The sequence below is a fragment of the Cervus elaphus genome, chromosome 7, assembly GCF_910594005.1.
Source record: "Cervus elaphus chromosome 7, mCerEla1.1, whole genome shotgun sequence".
NCBI classification, from domain to species: Eukaryota; Metazoa; Chordata; class Mammalia; order Artiodactyla; family Cervidae; genus Cervus; species Cervus elaphus.
Genome location: NC_057821.1, coordinates 32,047,128 through 32,059,775, shown reverse-complemented (window position 1 = coordinate 32,059,775; position 12,648 = coordinate 32,047,128). Strand labels below are relative to the sequence as shown.

The 12,648-nt window shown below is 45.0% G+C and overlaps 1 protein-coding gene across 1 annotated transcript; it reads left to right on the top strand.

The window, feature by feature from the left end:
- The first annotated feature begins 2,881 nt into the window (after positions 1-2,881).
- Positions 2,882-12,061, top strand: HFE (homeostatic iron regulator). Its single transcript, XM_043908309.1, has 6 exons — positions 2,882-3,113; positions 6,471-6,734; positions 7,164-7,463; positions 8,554-8,829; positions 8,962-9,075; positions 10,101-12,061. Exons 1-6 carry the CDS (start codon positions 3,038-3,040, stop codon positions 10,139-10,141), a joined length of 1,071 nt encoding a protein of 356 aa, XP_043764244.1. The 5' UTR covers positions 2,882-3,037; the 3' UTR covers positions 10,142-12,061.
- The last annotated feature ends 587 nt before the right edge of the window (positions 12,062-12,648 follow it).

Genomic DNA, 12,648 nt, shown 5'->3' with positions numbered 1-12,648 from the left:
TAATAAGGATAAAATGATGTAGAGGGCTTGTGACTTAGCGATGTGCTTAAGATCAACCCAGCACCTTCACTGTAACATACATGCACCAAACAAAGCCGCAAGAAGTGGACTGCACTAAAGTGTAAGTTGTATAAAAGTCCAATTAAAACTTTAATAAATGAGTTTGCTCTGGCCTCAAACCTTTGCCCAAAGGCATTTACAATGTAGGATGTCACTGATGCCGATAGACACTAGATGACGCTCCAAACGCACACTGCCCTTGATGGACAGCTGATGCTCCTAGCTGCCTGGCTAAGTCATCAATCATTAATTTGGGTTGACATATTACTCAGAAAATTTCAAACTCACTCTTACACAGTCTCTTCATGGACAGAAATGATTATTACCTACAAATGACAGTGACAGTATTGAGAGGCTGTGAGAATGGACTAAGTACCCTGAGTAGTCAAGCAGTAGGCTGACCAACAGGACCTTCGCAGTCAATACTCTATAAGGAGAAATACATTATCAAACAGACTAGAAACAAGTGATTGATTCAATCACTTTTTTTTAACAATTACTAAGAAGGAAAAGCACACATAACTACCCCCTTAGTGCATACTGTTTAGAATAAAAGGAAAAATATAGAAGAGAATGGACAGAAAGGTTTTACATCTGTTGGTATACTGCAGAGTAGAGACAAATGGAGGAAATGGCCAATTTTACCCTATCATGGGAGTAGAAACCTTGGGGAGAAGCCACTTTAATTGTGTCCTGAATGTGAGCAGCAAATTAGGCACAAGAACCCCAGGGACTTCCGGTCTGTCCAGTGGTTAGGACTCTACACTTGCAGTGCAAGGGGTATGAGTTGCATCCCAGGTCCAGGACCTAAGATTCTACATGCTACGTAGCATGGCCTAAGAGAAGTCCCCAGAATCCAGAGACCTAAAGAGACTGCATATGTTTTATCTTTTAAAATTATTATTAACTGTGAAATAACCACTAACCACAATATAGACAATCTGCAAGTAGATACTGATCTGTCACCTGGTAGGGAGCAGCATCCTCAGGTAAAAAAATGTCATTGATGATACTAATATTATATTTGGAAAGGTAATAATAATAAATGTGATTTAGCTGTGATTATTTGCCAGGCACTTTGTTGAGGGCTTCATTTATCAACTTGGGGGTTTCTTAAACTTAATTCTAAGTATCATTTTATGAAGCAACTATTATCACCACCTCTTTACAAAACAAGAAAATTGAGACAGAGAGTTGAAGCGGCTAGCAATATAACTTTGCCTTGCAGATTGATTATAAGTTATGTGCCCTGAAGGCATACACATATACTCATCAGAAATAAGATATAATAGGGTAGTTTACAAAAACTGTACTAAAGTGAGCAAGAGTAGACTTGTTGTTTTTCTCATCGGTAATGAAAACAATATATATGGACAGTTTTCATTTGTAGATATTAAATATAGAGGACATTTTCTCCCTTAAAGTTTCTAAGGCTCTTCGAAGAGCTGAAAGATAACAATTGACAAAAATAGTCATTGCATTGGCCTCAAACTCTTTGCAAATGAGACACTTCATTATGCTATGTCATTCATTCTGATGGCACTCTAAACCAAAACAGTTTGTTCCTAATCTGTCAGGTCTGTTATTATTACCCTCTAGGAGTGTCATTATCTATTAAAAGCTGTAAAATTTCATTCATGTAGAGTATCATTTTGTGATCAGAGTTTATTATCCCCATTTCACAGATGAGCAGATTGAGGTTCAGAGAAGCCAGAATAAGGCCATTGTAAAGATACATTTTTCCTTTTCGGTAGCTCTTTGGAGTTCTCCTCTATTTACTATATGGTATGCTGCCTGACTCATGAATCATTCAAAAAAGTCAATTCGATTTTAAAAATTTACTGTGCTGAATTTTGTTTTTGAACAGTAGGTTAGAGACTGATTAGGGGGATGGTGGAATTTGGAGATGATGCCTAAAAGGTACTAAAAGGTTTCTTTGTGGAGGGGATGAAAAATGTCCTAAATTGATTGTGGTATGGTTGCTCACCTCTATAAACTTTAAATGGATGAATTGTATGTAAGTGAATTTTATGTCCGTAAAGCTGTCACCTATGAAAAAAAAAGTAATTGTACAGTCAACCCCCATGTACTCATCATCAGTGTTCAACATTTTCTCCACCCTATTTCATATCTCCATACTTTCCAAAATTTCCAAGTTTGAATTTTTTCTTGGATAGCAAAAATTTGCATACATGCTTTTAAAGATATCACTGTATTTACTAGACATTTAAAGGTTTTAGGGAAATACTTTTTCCTAAATATTTTTTAATATCCTTTTGAAAAGTCTAAGACAGTAGTTCTCAAACTTTGTTGTGTTGGGGGGGGGGGGGGTTGTTTAAAATCCCAGTGCCCTGGTGGCATTGCACAGAAATTAAATGGGTGCCCCAGGGCTATAGGAGAACATCTATAGGTTTTACGATTCTCCAAATGATTCCAATGAGCAGTAGTTCATGAAATGTAACTATAAAAGCTATGAAAGATACTTCAATAGAAAGGATCTAATCTGTTAAGCTTATAATTTAACTAAATTCTGATCAAAGAATAAAATGAAGTTTTTATGCAAAAAATATTTGTAAGTTGAATATCAAGATTGGCAAGTTGAACTTAAAAATTTTGAAAATGTGTACCTGAATATTCAAGTTATTCAATATTTAAATGGTAAATATTTAGATCAGAAAATCATTAAATATATTCTCCTCAATCAGCATCCTCTCAGGATTTAAAAAACCAGAGACACAGCTGTGTGACCGAGTGTTTCCCAAGCAGGTACTCTGGGTTGCAGGAGAGAGAGTTCAAGCGCAGGAGACCCATTTCTTTTCAGCAGCAGCCCGGAAAAGGATCCCACTGGCCAGGAAGTTTCATCTGGGATCCCCGGAGCCTCGGCAATGGCTCCAGGGTGACTTCTTGGATCATCCCCGTTTCCCCGCCCTACCCAAGCGGCTGAAAAGCGCCGGGACGCGCGGTCCGAGCCGGGAAAATGGGCCCGCGAGCCCGGCCGGCGCTTCTCCTCTTGATCCTCCTGCGGACGGCGGCCACGCAGGGGCGACCGCCGCGTGAGTCCCGGGGCTGCGGGCCGGAGAGGGGCGCGGCGGGGGAGGCAAAATCGAAACTAGCTTTTCTTAGCGCTGGGGAGTTCGCTAAACACCGAAGGACTGCTCAGCCCTGCGCGCGGTGCCCTCCCCCAGCTTCTCCCGGGGGGCATGCGGGCCACTGGGGGTGCCGATGGGGTTAGGGGACCTCCCGTTCCAAGACCTTGACCCCTCACTCCCCGCCCACTCCCCGTCCTCGCTGCCACGCGTGGCGCTCGGAACCATCCACTCCTTCTCCCAGTTTGGACGCTTTGAGAATAGAAGTCTCTCATTGAGGTCGAGCTAGGATTAGGGGTCCTTGGCCTCTGATCTCGGTTTTCTTGTTTCTACTGTTAACCAAAGCGACTTAGCACGCACGCACTGTCGACTGTGTCCTTTTACCCCAGATCACGCCTCAAACAGGAAGTTCTTCTCACCAAGGGCGACCTTGGCCGGATTGCCCCCTCCGGTGTTTCCACACCCGGGGGCTCCAAGGACTGGGAGACAGGGCTGAGTGAACACACAGTGAAGGGCGCCGGGTTTCCATTTCCGAACCACTGGCACGGACTGAGGATGGGAGGTTCTTGAGAGAGGTCGGCCAGGGGCCTTACTCTTGGGGATTGTTCTTTTGCCTGGAAAAGTAACCTGCCTGATATTTTTGAACTTTTGAACTGAATCTCACAGTTCTTTTCAGCCCAGGGTTGTTAATTTGCAATGTTAATAGTACTGTATATAAAGGAAGCCAAAGAGATGATAGTTAGCCTGTAAGTAATGACCTCAGTTTTAAATCACCTTCCTATCTGTGATCTTACTTGACTCTATTCAGCCTTTGGGTGGTAGGAACTATTCATATCTTGATTTTGCTAGTGGTTAACAACTTCAGGTTAAATCCTTCCCCAGGTTACAAAGAATTTAGACAGTCTGGTTTTCTGACATGAAGTACCACGGTTGTAATCTTGGCTGACAGTGTTTGCCCTCACTGTTGTCTGGCACAGCTCTGGATGCTTTATACACCGACAGAACCACACTTGGAGGTTAGGTCGTATGTGTATCCACAGTTTATAGATGATGAGAACAAAATAAGACCTGCTCACGAGTAACTTTGTTCAGTGTTACCCAGGGCTCTTCATAGTTGCGATTCTTAAAAGTTACTCTGCATTAGAGGTTAAATCATAAAATCTGATGAAGGAAAGTCTTCACTGACTACAAGTATATCAAGAGCAGGGAGCCGAGTCCTCTGATGCTTTGCCTTCGACTAGATGGGGATGACAATACACAAAGGGATAGAGAGTATCAGGTAATGGGTAACCTGTGAAGCAAGGAGGACAGGGTAGGCCACTCTCCCCGGCTGGGTTGAGCAGAGACCTGAAGTAAGGATGATACTCATTGGGAGCAGCGCTTCCCGGACAGGCTAGGGGGACCTGGCAAGGATTTGCAACGTCAGCATTCATCGACATTTTTTGTTGTGGGGATTGTCATATGTACTGTAGGTCATTTAGCAGAGTCACTGTCCTTTACCCACTGGATGTTAGTACACTCCCTGGTCGCGACAACCAAAAACATCCCCAGGCATTGCCAGATGTCCCTAAGAAAATAAATGCCCTGATTGAAGGAAGAGCAAGGGCTCCAGAGGCCCAGAACAGGTGATGGGTTCAGCAAAGGAGTCATGGGCGAGTCTCCTAGGGCCTCACAGGTTGCAGTGTGGACTCCAAACCAGGAGTGATGTGATCAAGAATACCTGTTGAAAAGATCGCTCTGGGTGCTCTATGGAAAGCAGAATGAAGGAAACAGTGATTAAAAAAAAAAAAAACCAGGACGAAACAGACAGGCAAGAGATGATAGACTGGGCCAGGTGGGAGTGGAGGTGGTGGTGAGAAATGATTCTATTCTGGATTTATTTTAAAGGAAGTTGCTGAGGGATCTATAAAGGATCATATGATAGAGAAAAGTCAAGGTGGCTCTATTATTATTTTATCTTTATTTTACCAGCCTCAGCAACAGGGGGATCGGTGGTGTCATTTCCAAGGTGGTGAAGGTAAAAGAAAGAGCAGTTTGGGGGCAACCAACAGCCTGGTTTTAGACTTGTTCAAGTTTGAAATTCCAATGAGTCATCCAGCTGGTGGTATCATATAGGCAGAGTTGGAGAGTAAGAATCTAGAGTTCTGGGTCAGAGATCGAAATCTAGAAGTTGGCATTTAGTCATCCAACAAGTATGTATTAAGCATCTACTACATGCCAGACACTGTTCTAGGCATTATGGATACACACTGAACTCCCCCATCTAGAATTAAGGGACCCCCCACCCCCAACAAAAAAAAAAAAAAATAGAATTAAGGGAATGCATAAGAAAACTCACACCTGCCCAGAGGCGTGTCCTCTTGGGCTTTCTGGGTGTTTTTTCACATTTGCATTTGATTTGAAACTGTTTTGATGCTGAAAGATACCCTGAGCTATTTATCAGCACATCTTTCAGCATTTAACAACAAACATTTATAGGCAGACCTCAGAGATATTGTGGGTTCAGTTTCAGACAACCACAATAAAGGGAACATCATAAGAAAACAATTTAAAGTTTTTGGTTTCCCAGTACATGCCCAAGTTGTGTTTACTACACTGTATGCTGTTATGTGTACAACTGTATTGTCTTAAAAAAAATACATACCTTAATTTTTAAAAAAAAAGTATTGCTAAAAAATGTTACCCATCATCTGAACCTTCAGAGAGTCAAAATCTTTTTATAATAGTAACACCAAAGATCACTGATCACAGATCACCATAACAAATAGAACAATAATGAAAAAGTGGGAAACCTTGTGAGAATTACCAAAATGTGACACAGAGATATAAAAGTGAGCAAAGGCTGTTGGAAAAGTGGTACCGATAGACCTGCTTGACATGGGGTTGCCAAACACCAATTTGTAAAAAAAAAAAACACATCAGCTTCAAAGGGCAAAAAAAAAAAATGAGGTCTGTCTGTACAGAGGAAAGGGTTTAGAGATGGAAGTATTGATAAAAATCAGACAATAATTCCTCTGGACTTGGATCTAATTGGGTCTGAGCATCAACTCCAGAGCTCAACTTCCCTAGCTAGACACATCTTGGGATTTTCTAGAATCTGTTGTCCCCAAGGGGAGGCTGCTGGAATTGTGAGTTCTGGGTTAGAGGCTGGGGGCTGCAAGGGGGTGGCACCCCCACATGGCACAAGGAGGGTCATGGGGAAAAAGGGTCATGGGGAGGGAGGGCACCACCCACTTTCACAGGGTGGGACCAGACACAGCTGGTTCGAGTAGATTCTGATCGTGGACTCCCAGTCTCCTATGCGGCCTGTCACCCTCTCCCCAGGGTCACACTCCCTGCGCTTCTTCTTCATGGGCGCCTCCAAGCCAGACCTCGGGCTGCCCCTGTTTGAGGCTTTGGGCTATGTGGACGACCAGCTGTTCCTGTCCTATGATCATGAGAGTCGCCGTGCAGAGCGGCGCGTCCCGTGGCTCTGGGGCAGGGCCAGCAGCCAGCTGTGGCTGCAGCTGAGTCAGAACCTGAAAGGCTGGGACCACATGTTCATCGTGGACTTCTGGACCATCATGGACAACCACAACCAGAGCAAGGGTGCGTGGAGAGCGGGCCTCACCTTCCCAAGGTGGGCGGGGTGTGTCTCTGCTTCACAGATGCATCTTGAGGGAGGTTTGAGATCCTGGCTATTTGAGGTCCTGGGGGGCAGAGAAAAGGGCAAGTGTTTGCTTTCTGAAGTTGTTCAGTCCCTGTAATGGTTCCTGTAATCCCTGTAAGGGCTTCCCTGGTGGCCCAGATGGTAAAGAATCCACCTGCAATGTGGAAGACCTGGGTTCGATTCCTGGGCTGGGAAGATCTCCTGGAGAAGGAAATGGCAACCCACTCCAGTATTATTGCCTGGAGAGTCCCACGGACACAGGAGCCTGGCAGGCTACAGTCCATAGGGTCGTCGCGAAGAGTCAGACACGACTGAGCGACTAACACACACACAATGGCGGAAACGGGGACCTGCTCCTTTGGTTTCAGTAACGAAGCTGGGGGCGTTGCCAGAGTCCCACACCCTGCAGGTGATCCTGGGCTGTGAGTTGCAAGAGGACAACAGCACCAGAGGGTTCTGGAAGTACGGGTACGATGGGCAGGACCATCTTGAATTCCGGCCTGAGACACTGGATTGGAGAGCAGCAGAGCCCAGGGCCCAGATCACCAAGCTGGAGTGGGAAGTGAACAAGATTCGGGCCAAGCAGAACAGGGCCTACCTGGATCGGGATTGCCCTGAGCAGCTGCTGCATTTGCTGGAGCTGGGGAGAGGGCCTCTGGAGCAGCAAGGTATGGTGGGAGCACTCTCTGGCCCTCTCGTGATGGAGTGGATGGGGGTGCAGGGTATAGGATCCCCAGCTGGGGTTTCAGAGATGGCCGATGTTGTATGACTCTCTGGGAAGGTACTGAGGCCTGAGTTTTCTACCTCGAGGTTTCCCCCCTACAGTTGAGATGTATCATATAGCTGTGAGTCATGATTTTCATTTTTTCCCATGTGCATAGCTAAAGAAAAAGTAACTGTGATTTTTCTCTCGATTTAACCAAGAACCCTATTCCCATTTATAACTTTTAGGGATTCAGAGATGCCAATTTTCATATGAATGAATACCAAGGCAAGAAATTACCTAATGAGGCAATCAGTCAGAGTAGCACAATCTTGAGGGGTCAAAGCTACTTTCACAGACCATACTAGTAGCCACGAAGGCTGACTATCTGACAAGACCCCTCCCTACAAGAATACTTATCAGGTTGAACCAGGTGAAATTACTGAGAGTACATATTCAATCAGTTTTGATCCTCATAAGGGCAGTTTCAGGCTTCCCAAATGGTGCTGGTGGTAAAGAATCCACTTGCCAATGCAGGAGATATAAGAGACATGGGTTCAGTCCCTGGGTTGGGAAGATCCCCTGGAGGAGGGCATGGCAACCCACTCCAGTATTCTTCCCTGGAGAATCCCATGGACAGAGGAGCCTGGTGGGCTACAGTCCATAGGGTCCCAAAGAGTCAGACAAGACTGAAGTGACTTAACACGCACACACACAAGTGGCAGTTTCATCTGATTCAACTTAAAGTATTAACAAAGAACATAGCACATGGGCAACAGGTGTGCATATTTCCACGTGGGACTGGAGAACAGGCTGCTATGACTGTGACTGACACATCAGAACTGAATCATGTATTTTAGGACATGAAATGGTGGTGTGTCTTTCCTACAGCCTGCTCTGTCTGCACAGGGTGATTCCTTCAACCAGTAGAGAAAGGGAAGTGAAAGTTGTAAAGAAAGGGACGTGAAAGTGATAAAGAAAGGAAGTGAAAGTTCTGGTCTTCCTGGCATGGGTAGGAAGAGTCCCTCTCCAGATCCTCCCTTCTTCCTGTCCAGCACCTCCTCTGGTGAAGGTGACTCATCACGTGACCTCTGCACTGACCACTCTTCGGTGTCGGGCTCTGAACTTCTACCCCCAGAACATCACCATAAGGTGGCTGAAGGACAAGCAGCCCCTGGATGCCAAGGACGTTAAGCCAGAGGATGTGTTGCCCAATGGGGATGGGACCTACCAGGCCTGGGTGGCCTTGGCCGTGCTCCCTGGGGAAGAGCAGAGATACAGTTGCCAAGTGGAGCACCCAGGCCTGGATCAGCCCCTCACTGCCACCTGGGGTATGGATGAGAGACAGGGGCTGAGAAAACCTGGTGTGGGCGGGCTGGGGTTGGTCAACAGGGCAGTGAGGGGAGGGTCTGCTCTGGGCTGGGGGCAGCGTCATGGGCTTTCATTTGCTTTTGCTGTTTTAGAGCCCTCACTGTCTGGCACCCTGGTCACCGGAATCCTCAGTGGGATTGCTGTTTGCGTCATCATCTTCCTTATTGGAATTTTGTTCAGAATCTTAAAGAGACGGCAGTCTTCGAGTGAGTAGGAAGCAGGAGGAAGCCTCTTAGCGCCACAGCGCCCGGGACACTCTCATCTTCCTGCAGGAAGTGTGGCAGGTGGAGGCAAAGAGGATTTGGCATCCAGAGAAGCCCTCTCTTCTTTTTTCCTTTGGGAACCCTGGCACCTCCCTGGGAGCAGGAATTTCCTGCTGATTTCCCAATCTGATTTCCCTCAGAATGAATGCTCCTAGCTCAACAGACATCTGTTGAGTGCTTATTATTTGGCAAGGGGCTGTTTAAGGTAGGGCAGGTTCTCTGAGGTTAAGTCACCATTGCTATTCTCAGAACCCAAGTCTAGTAGGAAATGAAATCCATGAAACAAGTAAATACAGTTAAAGACCCCTGAAGGTCCTATGAAGCAAATGCTCTTGGTAGGGTCAAGGGAAGGGAGGACCACATTCTCTGGGGATCAAGGATAGCTTCTGGATCTTGAAGAAGTAGGATTTCTTTAGGTGAGGTTGAGGACGAGGGGAGCTCTGTGCAGGTGAAGCAGCCGTGCATGTGGGAGAGAGTGACACATGCTAGGGAGTGAGAAATTATCATCAATTTGACCCTTGACTTTACATACTTATCAGTCTGCATTTCTCCTTCCTGAACATCTCTGGTGCAGGGGGAAAAGGGGTAGACAGAAGCCAGCTCCTGCAGAGCCTTGGGGGCCTTTGGGTTGTTATGGGGGTGGGGGCGGAGAGGGTCAATGCAGGGACTTAAATCAGCAAAGGGGGACCCAATCTCTATGGTATGGAGAGTGAGTTGTTAGGAAGTGAGATGGGAGGCAAGGAGACCAGTTAGGAGTTAGACGGAACTGGAGAGTGAGTTGTTAGGAAGTGAGATGGGAGGCAAGGAGACCAGTTAGGCAAGGAGACTCAGCATTTGCAGATGAGAGATTATGGTGCCTGAAATCCAGGGGTTCCTTGGAAAGAGGATGGTCAGAGTTGAGATGAGTGGATGAGCAGGCAGGGGAGGATCCAAAGTCTGACTCCTGTTTCCTGGACATGTCTTTGCAGGAGGAGCCGCTGTCAACTATGCCTTAGCCGAATGTGAATGAAGGGCAGCCTGCAGAGCCTTGTGGGGCAGAGACAGAACTCAAGACTCAGGGCGCATGTGCCCTTATGGCGTTCTTCATGCTCAGGACAATTGGAGCTAAGAAATGGGAACTGTCTCAGGAACTATCTGCTCTTAGCCTTCCTTCTTCACTCTCAAAAAGTTCACCATCTAGGTTTCTGAGTTCCTGTTTGTTAAAGGGCCCCAGCTGTGACTTCTGCCCCAGAAGCGGCTTTCCTGAATCCCAGGCTACATTTAGAACCTATGTTGATTTCCTGCATCACCTCAGACTTCGTATACCTACATCATCTCATCTCCTAACTGTGGAACAAGGTTCCTTAAATCTGGGGGAGGGGGGTGCTCGTGATTCCTTTAAACCTCTGAGAATAGCTTTGAACCTTCTCCTTAGGTCATACACTCTAATACCCCTATCAGAATTTGGCACACAGAGCCAGGCAATTCCTGGACCCCTTCAAGTTTCCTTTTAACCCTCCCTCTGTTATTGAGAACTCACTTGTCACCAAGCGCTGTGGTCTCTTCCATCAGAAGGAGATCTGGACTGTTGTACAGCCGTGAAGGCTGTGCACTGCACAGCCCAAGGAGGTACATTTTCCAGAAGAGGCATCCTTTCCTGGATGTTTGTGCCTAGTAGGATAGTCTTCTCTAAAATGGGTGAGAAGTGTCTTGGGGAAGGATATCTTTTTCTAATTTGAGCAAAGGTGCCATGTGGGATTCCTTAGATTAATGACACCTGCACTTTTGCAATACCTCTTCTGTGTGCCAGACTTGAAGTAGCACAGGATTTGATCTCCGCTCACACCATCTCCTTGTTCTAATAATGAAAACAATAATTAAGATGATGATGATAATGATAAGGTGGCTGACATTTAAAAAACTCTTACGCGGTGCCAGACTTAGTTCTCTGAGTGCCCATTGACATGCATTATATCATATAGTTCTTACAATAGTTCTTTGACATCAGTACTATTATCCCCCCCCCCCTTTTTTTTAAGATGAAGAAAGTGAAGTTTAATATAGAGTATCTCACAGCTTGCCAGGGACAGAGATAGGTGTCAAACTCAGTCATGCTGGCTCTTTGATCCAGCTCCTTGCTCATGCATTCAGATGATTAGATACTTGGACTAAGTGGGGAAAGAAGGAGATGGCTGCGGAGATGGTTCTTCTCTTGTCTCATCGTCTGTATTCTCAGCGACTTTGATTCAAGTGAAGGGAAAAACAGCAGAAAACAATCTCGGCCATGTCTTCTTTCAAAGTTCCTGAGGGAAGAACCCTGGACTGTGACCGCTAACTTCTCCATTGCCATACTGGCCATCTTTATCTGGCAGCACTCATGGGACTGAGATTGGGAGGTTCGGTCAGTTACTGTATTGGACCTCACAGAGTCCTGCTCCAATCAGGGCCACTAGGGTGTAGGCATTTCCCTCCATAAACCGGAGCAACTACTCTCATATTAAAGCTGGAAAAATAGAAAAAAATATATATATACATATATATGTGTGTATATATATATACACACACACCAGATAACTCATGTTTATTTCATGATGCTATGTACAACTGGTGGCATAACTATGTTCAAGGCTCTGTCTTGGAGGTTGGAGGGCAGATGCCTCAGACCAAATACAACACAAAACTTTGTTTGGTAGGTACTAAATTTGGGCACAAAGATCTCAACTATTTATTTTAAAACTTTTCTTTTTTTCTGGTTATGAAAGTTAAGTGGATAAAAGTACATATAATTTGTGCTTACTATAGAAAAGTTTAAAATGAGTTGAAACTATCCTTCCACTAGCCAAAGCTAACTCTATTAACAGTTTGTGTATTTCTTCTCAGTATTATTGGTATATTAAAATACATAAAGTTATCAAATGCATAGATTTTAATAAATTCACAATTCATTGTGCATGATTTTCCTGATGCATTTGTCCATCTTATGTATGTACTTAATCAGCTTCATCATTACATTATTTTGGGGACATTTATACTGCTTCTAAGGGGTCATGGACCTTCCCTCGTAGCTCAGTGGGTAAAGAATCTGCCTGCAAGGCAGGAGACCTGGGTTTGATTCCTGGGTTGGGAAGATCCCCTGAAGAAGGAAATGGCAACCTACTCCAGTATTCTTGCCTGGAGAACCCCACAGACAGAGGAGCCTGGCAGGCTAGAGTCCATGGGGTTGAAAGAATCTGACATGACTTAGCAACTAAACCACCACCATCACCGTACTGCTTCTAATTTTTTTAATGTTTTCTTTTCATTAAACTATTGTAGCTGAATTAATTGTTTTTCTTTACCCTAGAGACATATCACCTAAACTGTAACACATTGGTCATTCTACCTCCAAACCACGATGTAAGCACACTGACAAATTCTTTCTCCTTAAATATCCTCCCATACCCAAAGCAGACTGCCAAAAATCTTCCTTGCTCATACTGTTTCCTACCTTACTAAGGATATACTAAAATTAATCAGGCAACAGTTTATGTTCTTTTT